Source organism: Pan paniscus, chromosome 1, assembly GCF_029289425.2.
Source record: "Pan paniscus chromosome 1, NHGRI_mPanPan1-v2.0_pri, whole genome shotgun sequence".
Taxonomy (NCBI): domain Eukaryota; kingdom Metazoa; phylum Chordata; class Mammalia; order Primates; family Hominidae; genus Pan; species Pan paniscus.
In genome coordinates, this window is record NC_073249.2 from 205,614,440 (window position 1) to 205,631,408 (window position 16,969).

At 48.6% G+C, this 16,969-nt stretch overlaps 1 protein-coding gene and 3 non-coding genes across 4 annotated transcripts; 3 read left to right on the forward strand and 1 right to left on the reverse strand.

Annotated features, from left to right (window-relative positions):
* Positions 1–1,932: 1,932 nt before the first annotated feature.
* On the reverse strand, positions 1,933–9,867 carry LOC129393675 (FAM231A/C-like protein). The gene has a single exon (XM_055097016.2). It carries the CDS (start codon positions 9,856–9,858, stop codon positions 9,349–9,351), a length of 510 nt encoding a protein of 169 aa, XP_054952991.1. The 5' UTR covers positions 9,859–9,867; the 3' UTR covers positions 1,933–9,348.
* Positions 4,805–4,875, forward strand: TRNAG-CCC (transfer RNA glycine (anticodon CCC)). Its single transcript has one exon. It is a non-coding gene; the product is annotated as a tRNA-Gly (tRNA).
* A 3,699-nt stretch (positions 9,868–13,566) lies between the features above and the next one.
* Positions 13,567–13,638, forward strand: TRNAE-UUC (transfer RNA glutamic acid (anticodon UUC)). Its single transcript has one exon. It is a non-coding gene; the product is annotated as a tRNA-Glu (tRNA).
* A 2,810-nt stretch (positions 13,639–16,448) lies between these two features.
* TRNAN-GUU (transfer RNA asparagine (anticodon GUU)) lies at positions 16,449–16,522 on the forward strand. The gene has a single exon. It is a non-coding gene; the product is annotated as a tRNA-Asn (tRNA).
* The last annotated feature ends 447 nt before the right edge of the window (positions 16,523–16,969 follow it).

Here is a 16,969-nt window from a genome sequence, read left to right on the forward strand (position 1 = left end):
AAACATGCAAACCGTAAGTTAAAAATAATTTTGTTTTGCATTATAAAAGGACTACAACCATAGGGCCACCCACCACATTGAAAACCAGAAGAGAAGAAAAACACAGTCTCTCTCATTCTTGAGGAAGTGTAGTGTGGCAGTTAAGAGAAAAGATCCTGGGGCCAGACTGGTTGGTTCAAATCCCAATTTGTAAACTTTCCTATGCCCCAGTTTCTTCATATGTTAAAATAGTAATAAAGGAACTACCTACCCCATCAGGTACTAATGTGAATTAAATGAGTAAATTCTTATAAAATGCTTTAGAACAATGTCTGGCATCAGGTAAAATGCTGTGGATTAGTTCTCATTCTGACTACCACTGCCCCAATACACTGATGTTAACATGCTGATATATTTATTCGAAGTCTTATTTTCCTATGCCTATTTTTCACACAGTGGTAACCCAATAAACTTTTAAATTATAGTAAAATTTAGAGAGCATTAAACTTGCAGCATGCAGAAATAGCTTGTCCTATATTCTTGTGGCTATCCTAACTAGATAAGGGCATGTTAATGTCTTGAGAAACATCAGTGTGTGTGGAATGAACACAGGACATTGGAGGATTTGAATTCTGGCTCTGCCATGTGCTAGTTTGAGTGATCTAGAACAAGCTGGTTTACCACCTCTCTTTGAGTTTTGGTTTCCCCAGTCAGTAAAATAGAGAGTGGTGAAACCTAACTTATGGGTATAAGGAGGATAAGAAATACTGTATTTGAATGCCTAGCACAGTGTCAGGGTTGAATAAAGTACGACTTCACCTTTTTCCGTAGTAATTATTGTCCTCATGACCAAACCTGCCTCCTCTCAAAGGCAGTGGCCACAACAGCACATACAACTTTTATTTAGGAAGACATCTTTGTCTTTTTTCAGAGCGTGAGGAGCACAACAGCCTCAAGGAAATGGTCCTGATGGAGGGGCTGTGCTCTGAGCAGGGGTGCCAGGGCTGAACGCTGGCTAGTTCCTCTGAGAGGAAGCCCTTGGAGAATGAACTAGGGAAGCAGGAAGAGTTCTGGGTATTTGGAAAGTCAGAAAACATCTGGGTCCTATGAAAGGACATCAGAGATCTGAAGGCCCAGCTGCAGAATGCCAACAAGGTCATTCAAAACCTCAGGAACCGGGTCCGGTCCCTCTTAGTTACAAGTGATTATTCGTCTAGTCTGGAAAGACCCTGGAAGCTGAGAGCTCTTGACACCCTGGAGGGGTCTTCACCTCATAGTGTCACTGATGAGGATGAGGTGTGGCTGTCTGATGGCACTGGGGCTTTCTACTCTCCAGGACTTCAGGCCAAAAAGGACCTGAAGAGTCTCCTCCAGAGAGTATCCCAGCTGGAGGCCCAGCTCCCAAAAAATTTATCTAGGGACATATAATTAACATATATATAACAGTTGAAGAACAGTGGCATGGTAAATTTTTGTTTTGTTTTGTTTTGATACAGAGTCTCACTCTGTCACCCAGGCTGGAGTGCAGTGGTGCCATCTCAGCTCACTGCAACCTCTACCTCCCAGGTTCAAGCAATTCTCCTCCCTCAGCCTCCCAAGTAGCTGGGATTACAGGCATGCGCCACCATGCCCAGCTAATTTTTGTGTGTGTTTTTAGTAGAGGAGGGGTTTCACCATATTGGCCAGGCTGGTCTCGAACTCTTGACCTTGTGATCTGCCTGCCTCAGCCTCCCAAAGTGCTGGGATTACAGGCATGAGCCACCACGCCCGGCCCATACTAAATTTTTTAGTGCAATACTTTATCAGGGTAGAATTTACTGTTAAATGCCTCCTATGGCTTATGTGCCAGAATTCAGTTTGGGGGAGTTCCTTAGAGATGTTCTCGTAGAAATCTCTACAGAAGCCCCATAACTTATCATCCACTCTTTCCTCTTCTGTCCTGCATTAGGAAATATGATTCCCTGATTCAGGATCAGGCCCGGGAACTGTCTTACCTACGGCAAAAAATACGAGAAGGGAGAGGTGTTTGTTATCTTCTCACCCAGCATGCAAAAGATACAGTAAAATCTTTTGAGGATCTCCTAAGGAGCAATGACATTGACTACCACCTGGGACAGAGCTTCCGGGAGCAACTGGCCTGGGGAAGCCAGCTGACAGAGAGGCTCACCAGCACACTCAGCACCAGTAAGTTGGCCACAGGGCTTTGGAATACTCTCAGTCACCCCACAGTTCCAGCCCCTGGTGGCCACCACATCTCCACTGCAACTTTTTAACGTAGGGTCCTGTTTCTATTTCATTTCCTGGGGCTAATACAGGATCAAGACTGCTCAATGGGGAGCATGGAGAGGAACACACAGGGCTGGAGATGCCATGGTTACAACTCTAGAAACGTCACCACTCATGGAATGTGACCTGTGGGGCAGGGGAGACATCTCTCTGGTGCTAAGAGGGAGTAGGGGACATGAGATGGAACGGCCTTGTTATAGGAGGAAGAGCCGTGAACTAAGAATTGCAAGACGTCAAGGCGCTGAGGCCAAAGGATCCGTGAGGAAACAGGCGCAGCTCACGCCCCTCGGCCTACGGAAGGGAGGGCAAGGAGGGTTCTACGGTTCCTGGGAGGACGCGAAGAGCCAAGAGCCCCGACGGCCGGCGCCGGGGAAAAGGCCCCGACGCGGGGTCCGCATCCCTGGAAGGGCGGCGTCCACATTCCTGAGAGGCACGGGGCGCCCAGGGCTCGGACGCTCAAAGCCCGCCGGCTCCTGCAGCTTCTGGCAGCCGAAGAGTGTCAGCCGGGAGGATCCCGCACACGGCGCTTAGTTTTGGAACTGCATACCCAGGGGAGGATGCGGGAGCCCGAAGCCCGGGTATGGGTCCCCGAAGCCCGGGTGTGGGTCCCCATGGTTTTCGTGTTGGGGGTAGGCGCGGAACGCTAAGCCTGGGCCTATTGGGAGCCATAGTCTTCTTGATGGCTGGTGCTTATTGGGCTTTTTTCAGTCAAATCTCGAAATGCAGTTGAATTTCTTACTTTGGAAACGATAATAGAAATGGCTGATCTAAGATTTTCATGATGATATTTTGCCTTTTTTGGTGCATATGCAGTTTCTGTGGTGTAGTGGTTATCATGTTCGCCTCACGCGAGAAAAGTCCCTGGTTCGAGACTGGGTGGGAACGTCGTGGGTTTTTTTTTTTTTTTTTTTTTTGGTCCCTAAATTTAGTGAGTTTAATCGAGGTTGGGAAACAAACAGAAAAGTAGTTGAACCTGTGGCTACATTTTAGACCTCCTCAATCTAGATAGATTGTTGACCAGGTACAATTTCCACTGGTCTGCCAGCAAGAGGCCTGCTTAATATTAGCTTTGGTTCCAGAAATTCCTTAAGATTCTCTTTATTCTCTTCTGTCGCCTGAATTTTCACAGGCTGACACTGAAAGTGGATGACATCTTAGCGCATTTCCTAAGGGTCCCGCTTGGTTTCGCTTTACTCTGGTTAAGTTGCAGATATGGCTGATTTGCAAGACAACAAAAACAAAATATTTTTTAAAAAGGTTCTAAATCTGCATCTGGAAGTCATAGAGTCAATATTCCTAAATCACATGAATTATGTATATACATGTGCATGCATACCCCTTCCTCAAATAATCCTCAGAAAACCAGTTAAGTTTTAGCATCTGTGACTCAGATGCATATGAGGCCTTGGTAGATTTAGAAGTTGAGAGTAGAAAGTACAGGTTTGTATTTTAGAAGGAGATTTAGGAATAAGTGTAGCTTTGGTTGATATAGATCATATGTTAAGGTTTGTTGGCCAGAGCTGGTGTGTGTCTTGGGTGTTGGGCAAAGAACAGAGAACAGCCAAAGCTCTGCGAGGTCAATGTGAAGGATGATTTCCTTGGTGGGCTCAAGTTTATGACTCAGTCTGGACCTAGCTTGGCTTCTCAGCTAGAGAAGAAGCATGATTCCATGTCACAGCTCCTGTCTTTGAAAAAGTCATAATGACTCCCAGACCCAACATATGGAGAAAACTCTGGATTTGTCTCTTCAGTTGAATGTCTCCATTGAAAATTGAGGAAAGAAATCTCTCTAATATTTGAACTTCATCAAAAGACTAATATGTTAATATTTGACCGTCAATATTTCCTTAAACTAGTCTACTGCTTACATAGCTAACACATCAAAGCATATTAACTTAGGAAATGGGATTCTCCCAAACAATGAAACATTGACGGCAAGGGTTCTTAATCTTTTCACATCACATTTCCTTCAAATGCTTTATACATTTTCAAGCAGACAAATAATAGTATTATAATGATTACGAGACCGATCATTACTCTTTTGCCAAAAAAAAACCAACGACAAAAGACTAACTTAGTGGACCAACCTTTGTTTCTTCATTATCTCTACCTTGGTTCTGTCCTTTTATTTCCTCTTTCTTCTAATTCTGCTTCTGCTTCTTATTTCCTCCCTGGATTTGAACTTTACTTACCTAAACTACCAGTTAGGTTACCTTCTCAGAACCTCTAAGGCAGCAGTTTGAGGTTGACGATGGAAGATTTAGGATTAGAAAAAAGAAACATGAATGAATTTCTGATGTTTTATTATAGGGGTTTGTAATGCAGGTAGAAAGACCTTTTTCAGAGTTAAGAGTTTGATCCGACAAATGAGCTATTTTGATATTTATAACGTTGTCTAATAAAAGTTTCCTATAAAAACACATTTGGTTTGGATGTCTTTGTTAGCTTTTAGTCGACACTTGAAAAAACCGCTTGGAACAGTTTCTAAGTCTTTGTGGTTACTCTTTTCTGTTATCCTCCAGGAGAAGGCTGCAGAGAGGCAGTGGTGGTTCAGGGGTAGAATTATCGCCTCCCACGCGGGAGACCCGGGTTCAATTCCCGGCCAATGCAAGTGGGTCTTTTTCACTTCGCTATGGTTCTTTACTTGTCTTTTACGCTGAAAATTATACTGCATAACCCAAGAGTGCATTTAGGGGCTTGGCCACCACAAGGTAAAGTGACAACAACACTCACCAAAGTAGCAGCAGGAGACTAACCCAGGACCCCATGCAGTTGTTGGACTCAAACAGCTTAGCAAGCTGGCAAGCATGAAGTGTCTCTGGTGAGTCACTGCAGTTTTGATACTGGTACCTGTTACTTTCATCTATTCACTGGAAGGATCCCTGCAAACCCTAAGAACCATCAGTTTCCTGATTCGCGTGCTGGACCTTGGGCTTACCGTTGAGCCACTATGGAGAGGATCAAGAAATGACGCTCTTGGAAGGAGAGAAGCTGCAGGCAGGACAGTCACGTCAGAGGTCCAAGAGGCGTCATCGGCCCAAAGAAAGGGGAGGTGTGTGGGCAAGAATCTGCGTGGAGATGAGGGGAGCGGCGGAGACTGGTCCTTGCGCAGAGGTGGCCAGTGAACCCTCAGGGCTGTACCCCAGACACCGTGAACCGAATTTGCTCACATCATCAGCGACCGCGGCCTCCGCGTGTTCTGTGGGCCCATCGGTGTTCCGCGAGGGATTCCGTGTGTCTGGCAATGTGTGTCAACAGGTGTTGGCCTGAAATTTGGCCGGGCACGTTGGCACACGCCTGTAATCCCAGCATTTTGTGAGGCCGAGGCGGATGGATCGCTTGAGGTCAAGAGTTCAAGACCAGCCTGGCTAACATGGAGAAATCCCGTCTCTACTAAAAATACAAAAATTAGCCAAATGTGGTGGCATGCACCTGCTATTCCGCCTATTTGGGAGGCTGAGGCAGGAGAATCGCTTGAACCCAGGAGGCGGAGGTTGCAGTGAGCCAAGATCGCGCTACTGCAGTCCAGCCTGGGCGACAGAGCGAGACTCCGTCAAAAAAAAAAAAAAAAGAAAAAAAAGAAAAAAAGAAAAAAAAGAAGAAAAAGAAGGAGCGAAATAAGGCAGAGATGTCAATGGGACAAAGAGACCTCCCAGGAGGCTTGTTGTAGAGGCAGTGGCTGGATCCTGAGAGATGAGATTTTTTTAAAATTATGTAGCAGAATGGGGAGAGAAAGGGAGAAGCACATGAAAGACAGAAAAGCACGAAAATCTGCGGACGTCCTAGAATAAACCAGATAAAATAGTGTGAGTGTTTTTACATTAAAAAAATAGAAGAAGTGCAATGCTTGTCAGCAGACTTTGTGGTCGTGTAGTGGTTAATACTTGTAGTTGTGGTTGCCACAACCTCTGTTCTAATCTGAGTCACAGTAGTGTTTTCTATCCTGCAACTGTGGCTAATAGACCTGTCGTTTGCTTTGCCTTTAATCCTAGCAGCCTCCAGAGAGCACAGGAAACCTCTGGCCCTGAAGGCCGCCAGCTTCTGGAGTTTAGCCCACAGCGCAGAAACTAGGGGGCGGCCTGGCCAATAGGAAAACGTGGACATGCTCTTTGTCTCACAATTGAGCAGGAAACATTCCCGTAGGTGAAGATGCCGCCTCTCAAGGGCCCTTTGTCTGTAGCTTCCACTGATGAAATAATGCGGTTATAGTCTTTTTCGGTAGAGAAAACGGCTGTATCAGTGGAATTTTTTAAAAACACAAAATGAGAACGAGTTTTTCATGAGTTGACAATAAAATCTAAACTAGTTGTCATGGTTTGCACCGGCTTGCCTCCATTCTCCATCCGCTAATTTTTATGAGAACAGTAAATTATTACTATTATTATTATTTTTGAGATGTAGTCTCGTTCTGTCACCCAGGCTGGAGTGCCATGGCTCAATCTCAGCTCACTGCAACCTGTGTCTCCCAGGTGCAAGCAATGAGAACAGGGATCCAGTTTCAGCTTTCAACATATGGCTAGCCAGTTTTCCCAGCACCATTTATTAAATAAGGAATCCTTTCCCCATTTCTTGTTTTTGTCAGGTTTGTCAAAGATCAGATAGTTGTAGATGTGTGGCATTATTTCTGAGGGCTCTGTTCTCCTCCATTGGTCTATATCTCTGTTTTGGTACCAGTACCATGCTGTTTTGGTTACTGTAGCCTTGTAGTATCATTTGAAGTCAGGTAGCGTGATGCCTCCAGCTTTGTTCTTTTGGCTTAGGATTGACATGGCGATGCAGGCTCTCTTTTGGTTCCATATGAACTTTAAAGTAGTTTTTTCCAATTCTGTGAAGAAAGTCATTGGTAGCTTGATGGGGATGGCATGGAATCTATAAATTACCTTGGGCAGTATGACCATTTTCCCGATAGTGATTCTTCCTACCCATGAGCGTGGAATGTTCTTCCATTTGTTTGTATCCTCTTTTATTTTGTTGAGCAGTGTTTTATAGTTCTCCTTGAAGAGGTCCTTCACATCCCTTGTAAGTTGGATTCCTAGGTATTTTATTCTCTTTGAAGCAATTGTGAATGGGAGTTCACTCATGATTTGGCTCTCTGTTTGTCTGTTATTGGTGTATAAGAATGCTTGTGATTTTTGCACAAGAATTTTGTATCCTGAGGAGTCATTTTTAAAATAAATATATTGCAAATGAATTTTCCCAGTCAGTGAAAAGTCTGACTGAAAGCTGTCAACTGAAAAATCACACAATTTATAAATTTAGAAGGGAGATTTTATTTTTTATGAAGGGTTACAGCCTGCAAGGTGGCCATTCCGACAGACAGGGAGGCATACCCTCTTGCTGAAACCTGAAAAGTATGTTTCCAGGGAGGGGAGGGGGGAACAGAGATTTATGTTGATGTGGTGGGCCACATATACATATTCAACAGGGAATAGGAGGAGCTCTGAATATTCATGAAGGGATCCTGCTGCATGCATGCTGAGTAAACATGCCTGTTACATGCAACCCATGTTCACTTTGGGGTGGAGACAACATTTAAATACATTATAATTAGGCCCTATGCTTCAAAAGGGGAAGCAGGGACACAAAGGCAATCAAGTGCACAGCCTCTGTAAACTGTCTAGAACCAGTCCACAGCCAGTGCTCTCTTATCAAGGGGAAGTTACTGAAATCAGTCTCTTGTCCAATCAAAGCTGTAGTTATGGCTTGTGTAGGGAGGGCTCAGTCAGTTTATGGTAATGGGTGAGCTGCAAGTGCTTCAGCATTGCTTATCTCAAGGCCAGTGCTTGTTTAGCCAGAGAAAAAAAGGAAGAAGAAAAAAACCTGTGGTAATTAGAACATAGTTTATTCTTTAAGTCGAGGGGCGCATGACTCCACCTTGCCTGGCGTGGCCTTAGGTCTCGTTTATCATACCGTATCTTACTACTGCAAGGAGTCTGTTCTGTCAGTCTTAGGATCTCTATTTTAACAATAATGCTGGTCAGTTGTGTCTAAACCACAAAGGGAGAGAGTATAAGGAGAGGTGTCTGAGATTCCAAATACTGGGCAGGAACTCAGTATTTAAGACTTCTCTGGGGTCTCCTTGGCCAAGAAGCAGTCTGTCCAGTTGGTTGAGTGGCTTTGGATTTTAATTTTAGTTCTCAAAGCATTTAATTTGATGAAATTTTGCCATATTTTTTCTTTATTTTTAAAGCCTGTTATGTTCTATAAGAAATCTTTCTACTCAGGATAGTGAATGTATTCTCTTAATTTTATCTCTCTATGAGTTCCAGCGTTTTAGTTTTAATTTTTAAATTGATGACATCTAAAATTCTACTCCTAACCAAAACATTCCTGGGGGTGACCAAGGACAACTCCAAAAATCTTCCATAAATGGAAGTAAGACTTACTCCTTAAAGAACTTACTGGGATCCGGGCCTGCAGGGCACAGTGGCTTTAGTGCACCTCTGCTCTTAAGACTATTCAGAAATTGTCTTTGTGAACCCATCAGGCTGCTTCAAAATCAGCAATTTAGGGCTTGCTTGCAACATGCAGTTATGCAGCAGCTGTTTTGTGGATCTGGTGAGTGCCTGCATGCATAGTTCCCCGGGAATTTTCTAAATTTGAATTCTCATGGTATTTCAAGTGGCTCAGTTGTCTCTTTCTTTTCTTTTCTTTTCTTTTTTTCTTTTTCTTTTTTTTTTTTTTTTTGAGTCAGAGTCTTGCTCTGTCACCCAGGCTGGAGTGCAGTGGCGCGATCTCAGATCACTGCAAGCTCCGCCTCCCGGGTTCACGCCATTCTCCTGCCTCTGCCTCCCCAGTAGCTGGGACTACAGGCACCCGCCATCACGCCCGGCTACTTTTTTGTATTTTTAGTAGAGACGGGGTTTTACCGTGGTCTTCATCTGACCTCGTGATCCGCCCGCCTCGGTCTCCCAAAGTGTTGGGATTACAGGCGTGAGCCACCGCGCCCGGCCAGTTGTCTCTTTCTTTTGCCTACTGCCACACACGTACCACCAAATCCTGCACTCCAAGCTGCTTCTACACCCTGGACTCCCAACCTCCAGTTAGACAATCCACATCTTCCCACACCTGCCTCAGGCTCCATCAGGCTACTGTGCCTCCTGCAGCAACCAGGCCAGGGGGAATCTGGATTCCTATTACACTTCTGAGGAAGGTGGTCAGGGAGTGTGGAGGATGTGGGTGGGAGGGGGTGAGGTTGAGGGCAGGAGTACACTGTGGTCTTCTGTCTTCTACCTCATTGGCCCAGGTGCTGCTCTCCCTCCGGTTGTCTGCTTTCAGCCCTGCCTGGGAAATCAGGCCGGCGCCCTGATCTTCCTGACTCTCATTTTGTGAGGAACCTGAACGGATGAGCCATCGCTCTTGTCCCACACGTTCTGTCCAAAAGGTGCCCTCCTCTCTGCTTGCTCGGGGGCCTGCCCTCTGAGCTCTGGCACTCAGGCTGGGATGCCGCCCAGTACAGAGGCTCTGCAGCCCTGCAGGGGTCTGACTGTTCCACACCAGCAGGATAAAGGCCACAGGGCATGCTGTGGTGGAAAAGCATTCAGAGGTGTGGGCTGAAGGCCTCTCTTTCCACAGTCCCTTTGAAGACACCATGGAAGTAGGCACCCCCTTGACAGACAAGGTGGCCCAAGGCCTGGCTTCACATGCAGGCTCTTGGGTCCCAGCGGGTCCTCTCTGTGCCTGGTATAGCCAACTGCTTCACGCATCTTACCCGGTTTCCTCTCCTCCACAACCCAAGCTCCTCCTCGACCCCCTTGCTCAGCTGTCCTCAGGACAGCAAGATCCCCAGCCCTTGGAAAAGCCCATCTCTAGTGCTTGGGGAGGGAGTTGGGTTCAGGTGGTCTAACCACAGAAGAACAGAGAACCTGAGGCAGGAGGAAATCCCTTCCCTTGCTGGGTCTCTTGGCACAGCCCATCCAGGGGTCTGGGTCAGGGTCCAGGTATACTCTACCCTCCTTGAGGACCTGGGTTTTCAGACCCCCGAGGATGGTCAATGTGGAGTCTTTCCCACTGTTCATCTGGGAACTGAAGGAATATCCCATGGGGCCCTCTCTTACTCATTAGAGACACCCAGAAAATACTCCATCCAGCAGAAACTGGGTGCAGTGTACCAGACCACTATAATTATAACTGCAGGGTGTGGAGGTCAGATACGTTTTGTGGCTATTTTCTCTCTGTCTGTGGCTTGCTTGCCTTTTTGCTTTCTTAGTGGTATCTTTTGATGAGAAGGTGTGGCTAATGTTGATGAAGTCTCATTTATCATGTCTTTCTTATATATGTATTTTTTCTGTGTCCTGCTTGTTGGTAGGCTAATCTTTGCCTGCCAACAAGTCACAAAGTATCCTTGAAATGCTTTATATCTTTAACTTTTAAGTTTTGGTGTGTAATGCGGCTGAAATTACTTTTGTGTGTAGTGTGAGGGAGAATAACATTGTTGGTCTCCCCACATCCATATAGAAGTTCATTAATTAAAATGATTTATTTTCTTTTATTGAACTGCTTTTATTGAAAACCCATTTATTGACCGTATAGCTGTGGATCAATTTCAGGTCTTCTAACTCAGGCTGTTTATCCGTTTGTCACTCCTGATGCCTTGTGTCTAATAGCTTATAGTAAACCTTAAAGTCAGATAGTACAAGTCCTTGTTCTTTTCCACACATTGCAATAAATTTTGAAATAGATAATAACTCATGAAACCATCACACACATCAGGATATGCTGTCACTTCATCCCTTTCTGATATGGTTTGGCCGTGCCCTCACCCAAATCTCAACTTGAATTGTATCTCCCAGAATTCCCATGTGTTGTGGGAGGGACTTAGGAGGAGGTAATTGAATCATGGGGGCGGGTCTTTCCTGTGCTATTCTCCTGATAGCGAGTAAGTCTCACTATCTGCTGGGTTTCTCAGGGGTTTCTGCTTTGGCTTCTTCCTCATTTTCTCTTGCTGCTGCCTTGTAAGAAGTGCCTTTTGCCTCCCGCCATGATTCTGAGGCCTCCCCAGTCATATGGGAATGTAAGTCCAATTAAACCTCTTTTTGGTCCTGGACTCTGTGATGTATTTGTCAGCAGCATGAAAACGGACTAATACACTCTCATTTCTGAGTGGGACACATGCTGTCACTCACATATGCTGGTTGCTGACTTGTGACGGAAGATTCTCTATTGTACCCTCTGGGGACAATACATCTCCAGTTGCCTGCGGGGAGGATGAACATGCAAAAAATCCACAACACTCAGCACAGAGTCTGGATTTAGTCCCATTAGTCTGAATGGGACTAATGCCCTTATAAAAGGGACCCTGGGGAGCTCTCTCGCCCTCTTTCTGCCCCCTGAGGATACAATGAGAAGGTGGCAGTCTACAACCAGACCAAAGGTCCTCACCATAACCCTACCACGTCGGCACCTTGATCTCGGACTTCCAACCTCCAGAACTGTGAGAAATCAATTTCTGTTGTGAATCAGCCACCCAGTTTATGGTACATTGTTGTAGAAGCCCGAACTAAGACAGAGATGAAGTCCCGTGCAGGGTCTCTAATTTGCTAAGCTGGTCATCAGGCGGCATATTGCCAGTCAGAAACAGGAAGAGCTGACATTTTGTGTATATGAAAGAAGATAGTGGACAGGCCCATTGTGTCGGCTTTGTCCGCCTTGGCAAACTGGAGACGGAAACTCGATTCACCATCGCCAGCCACGGGAGGACTGGGAGGACCTCCAGAGGAGGTTAGGTCGACTTCATGGTAACTTTAGATCCGGAAACCTCCCAGGATTTTTCTTGTCTTCCCTTTGATCTCTCTTCCACCTACCCAACAGGACAGGACTCGCCGCCTTTCTTTCCCGGCAGAAAGGGGTCCGTTGCGGACAAGACCAAAGTGAGCAGCTGGTTTCCCCTACGTGTCCTTCCGGGCCTGGGCGTCTCGGGAACTCAGGCTGACCTGACACCTAACTCCGGCGAGTGGGACCAGCAGGAGCCTGGAAGAGCGCGCGCACCGAGGTGGAAGTTGGGCGCTGGGGGTCGAGAACCGCGGTCAAACCCTCTTCTTCCAGGGGCACCGCGCACCTGCCCCCGGGGATGCCGAAGGAAGTGGCCCATAAAGCTTCTCTGCAACCGAAAGAGGCCTGAAGCTCCAGGAGGGCCAAGAGGAGCCTCGTTGAGCGAACCCAGCCCTCTGCCTGGCTGGCCCTGGTCAACAGGCTCGGAAGAGGCCGATTTGGAGGACAGAACGGAAGAAAAGACCTAAAGGTTTCGAATCTCATGACGTAGAGATGTTAAAAACCTCCAATCCTAAGGTCCGACTGTGCGGGGGAGCGAGGGGGTCTCAAGCTGGATCGACCCCTCAGCCTTCATCTGGAGAGTCCTCTGCGCAAGGTCAGAGCAGGACAACGCGCATCAATGGTTCTCAAGAGGGGGCAACTTCGCCCTTACACGCCTCTCCCATCCCCGCTGGGACACTAGGTCACGAATGGGGGAAGCGGGGAGGGAGAATGTTAACCCCCTGGCATGTATCTAGTCAGCGGAGGCGACGGCTGCTGCTAAACACCTTACAATCCACGGGAGGGCCCCTCCCCTACCCCGAAGTAGCCATTCCGCAGAGGTGGAGAGACTCGCGTGTAGCTCAATGCCCACGCACTTAGCCGATGGGAAATCACGAATTGATGACCAGTTGGCTCTTGGATCTGAGGAAAAATCTCCAGCGTCAGAGGGAACTCTCGAAGTTTTGCCCGGAGCAAACGGAAGGGTGGCGTTGCCATCGCCTAAGATGGGAAAATGGCAGGTGTCACAGGTTGCAGGGGAAGGTCGGAGACCAGCTGAGGGCCCCGGAGCCTTCCTGGAAAGAGTTTCCCATCCAGCCCGTCTCGGTTTCCGCATCCGTCGGATTCCTTATGACGTTGAGGGTGCTGGCGTCTGGGTCCTTTATGATGCAGAGGGTGCCCCCGTCTCACCCCGGGCGCCTCCGCGCTCCCGCCTCCTCCTGGCAACCTGGTGCGCGGCTCCGGACCCGGCGACCCACGACCGGCTGGTCACTTGCTGCCGCCTCGCAAAGGCGCATCTCTAGTCCAGTGGTGAGCTGCGGCCGGGTCGCTGCAACTCGCTCCAGGACTCGGGACTCGTGGCCTTGGTGTCCCTCGCGGAGCCCTCGGTGTGTCGCCTGCAGGCTCTTTTTTTGAAGAAAGCAGGGAGGGAATGGCCTTGTGAGAGACTCCAGGAGCAAAGAGCGACCCTCACGAGGCCCAAGTCCTCCCAGAGCTCAGGGAAGCTGTCGCTTCTGACGGAAGAAGGGAGAGAAAGCTCCCTCCTGTGTGTCCCTGGTGGTCTAGTGGCTAGGATTCGGCGCTTTCACCGCCGCGGCCCGGGTTCGATTCCCGGTCAGGGAATTGTTTTACACTGGCCGCCCTCCCGCAGGAATCTTCCTTCACTACGCTGTCAGCCGGCCTGCTCCAAGGGCCAGAAGCAGAACAGTCTCCGCAGGGAGGGGCAAAGCCGGGCGAAGGAGGGCAAGTCCTGGTGGACCACCTCTCACGACACACCGTTCCTATTTATCTCCGTGTCCGTCATCCGCGGAAGCAGCTTTAGAGAGCGACGGAGCGTCTGGCTCCGGTGTACACAGCCGGGCAGAGATGCCAGCCCCCATGGAGCTGCACCCAATAAGCCCACACTCTTTCCCGTCGCAACCCCGGAGGCGCCTATCGCGCTGAGCTGCGAATAACTAAGAGAGAGGCCAAGCCAAGTCGTGGCATTTGTGGCAGCCCCGGACACGGGCACCAGCCAGTCAGCGGAGCCTCCTCACCTCCGTTGCCAGCGAAGGCGCTCGTTAGGCCTTCGGAAGAGGCGACCGGAGGCGATGCCCGCGAATTTGTTAGGGGGTAAGCGGCGGGTGAGGTCCTCGAGGGCGGTCCCGTTTGCTGATTGAGCGGTAGAGGGAGGCGATGTTCGCTGACCCAACAAGGACAGCAGGTGGAGTAGGCACAGATGGAAAACTGCTGCCGGTGCCCTAAGCAGAAGGCAGGAGGAAAAATCAGCACTAGGACGTCGAAGCGATGGTACCACAGTCCAATCCCACGATGTCTACACTTACCAAGCACTTGCGCACGCTCCCCCTTTTCCATTCAGTACTCCCAAGAGGGGTTCGGAAGAACCCCGAGTCCACTGTAAGCTCAGGGGAGAGCGGGAGCCAGGGAGGTGAAGTGCACAGACTCGGCAGAGGCGGCGTGCAGAACCGCGGGGGGGGGGGGTGAGAGGGCGCGGTGGCTGCGGGGCGGGAGCCGCTGCTGAGAGGCGGCCTGGGTTGTCTTGTGGGGTGACTGTCGGTGGAATCTTTGGTGGAGAGTGGTTTGGAAGAATGGCGAGGGGCGGCAGTGGGGAGGGTGGTGACTCTGAGCGACCGGCCAGGGCGAGGAGGGTGTGCTGTCCCTGCAGGCCATGTGCTCATTTCCACTTTACCTGGCAGGGGAGAGACCGTGGTCACGAAGGGGGTTCTCCCAGAGTGAAGCTTCTTCATCGCACTCTAGAATTGCTGATTCCTGTGATTTCCTCCATGTGGGAAACGGTGTTTGTGCTAGAAGAGGCTGCGCTCTTTACCTGACATAACGGGGTTCAAGACTGACATCGCCTCACGCCCACCCGAAAACGTTTACATGGCTTGTCTCTTTTTTTTTCTGTCCTAAAGTCGCCTCATCTTCACATCCCCTCATTTTTTCTTCCACACTCGAGAGTGTCTCTCTCTCTCATTAAAAGCTCCACCAAATATTTGAAATATCTCAACCAGCAAGACTGCAATAAATACATTATTTCATTCGTGGAAGCTACAGACCAGCTAGGTTGAGAGTTGCTTGATATTTTCTGCTAAACGGTGAGGCATAGAGCACTTGGAAGGTTTCTCTTTGGGCCGTTGTTTGTGTACTCTTGGGTTTCCTTCTTTTCCCCAGACAGTATGGCGCTGTGGGGCCAGCGGTAAACCCTGCTTTCCGGCTTTCTGGCTGCAGATAAAGGCCGCAGCTGCTGCAGGAATCAAAAGCAAACCAAAAGACACGTGGGTTCGCCCCAGTGGGTCCAAGATAGAGTCTGACTGTACCAGGATTCGGATTAGAACAGAGGTTGCTGAAGGCACAATGCAGACTACCAACCACTAGAGAATCCCAAGGTGCCCCACACCTACTGCCCATCGTTTTGCTTCCCCACCCCTCTATTATTTATTTATATATTTTTTTGAGAGACAGAATATCGCTTTGTCGCCCAGGCTGGAGGGCAGTGGCACGATCTCGGCTCACTGCTACCTCCGCCTCTTAGGTTCAAGCGATTCTCCTGTCTCAGCCTCCTGAGTAGCTGAGACTACAAGCGTGCGCCACCACGCCCAGCTAATTTTTGTATTTGTAGTAGAGACGGGCTTTCACCATGTTGGCCCGGCTGGTCTCGAACTCCTGACTTCAAGTGAGTGATCCACCCACCTCGGCCTCCCAAAGTGCTGGGATTACAGGCGTGAGCCACTGCCCCTGGTCCCCCGATTTTATTTTTATTAATGTAAAAACATTATGCGATTTTTACTTCTTTATTCTTGGGCAGCTACAGGTTCTTGTGATTTTCTCTCACATCTTCTCCCCATTTCCCCCTCTCCATTCTGATACATGTCCCATCTTCTCTGCATCCAGCCGGTGCCCTCTGCACGGGCATCCTGGGCTGTCCCATTGGCTAGTCCTGGTCTCCCCTGCTTCTCCCTCCTCCTTTTCACGTTTTCCCTTTTGACTCCCCTGCCTCTTTCCCGCTCCCGCCCCACCGACCCCATCTACTGAAGCCGAGTTGAGTGAAGGGAGAGCAAGCGGAGCAGATGACTGCCTGAAGGCGGCGCAAAAAAACAGAAAGAGCTACCGTGAGAGCCGTCGGGGAGTTCAGCTTCCCTTGGGCCCCACTTGGCTCAGGCTGGGGTCGCAGATCCAGTCATTTCCAGAGGCACTGGCTTCTGAAGCAGGCGAGGGTGAACGCAGGGTGAAGGCCATTCGGCCGCCCTTCTGGCTTCAGAGTCACGCAATGCACGCGTTTCTAACGTGCAGCAAGACGATTAGTCGACTCAGCCTCTCCGGTTTTCCGAAGCGTTGTAGTCTGCACAGTTGTCCCGCAGAAAGCGAATGGCAACCCCTAGGGTTTTGTGATTGCTTAATGTATATAGACATGAAAGTAGACAATGGACGTTGTCTCTGTGGCGCAGTCGGTTAGCGCGTTCGGCTGTTAACCGTAAGGTTGGTGGTTCGAGACCACCCAAGGACGTGATTTTAAATGTTGGTGGTTGTGGCCGGGTGCAGTGCCTCACGCCTATTAATCCCAACACTTTGATAGGCCGACGTAGGGGAATCCTCCACTGAGCTCAGAAGTTCAAGACCAGTGAGAATCCCATCTCATTAAAAAAAAAAAAATTGCAGCTGTATCTATCTCCTCAGACCTATCACTGTATTTAAAAGTGAAAGACTGTTCCCTTGTGTCTTGTGCATCCTATGAGGACAGACAGCAGAAGGTCCCCCTCCGAGCCTCCTAGAAAATAAGATCTCTGCAGCACAAACTAGCTTGTATGTATGGGAAACAAAGTATTTGAAGAAACAAACTTCAAAAATTCTGCCTTGCTTTCCACAAAAATTAACCCATCACAGTCTGCCTTCAAGTGGCATCATACCTCTTCACATGACTCCTCTCCCTGCCTTTATGCTAGTGTCATGCATT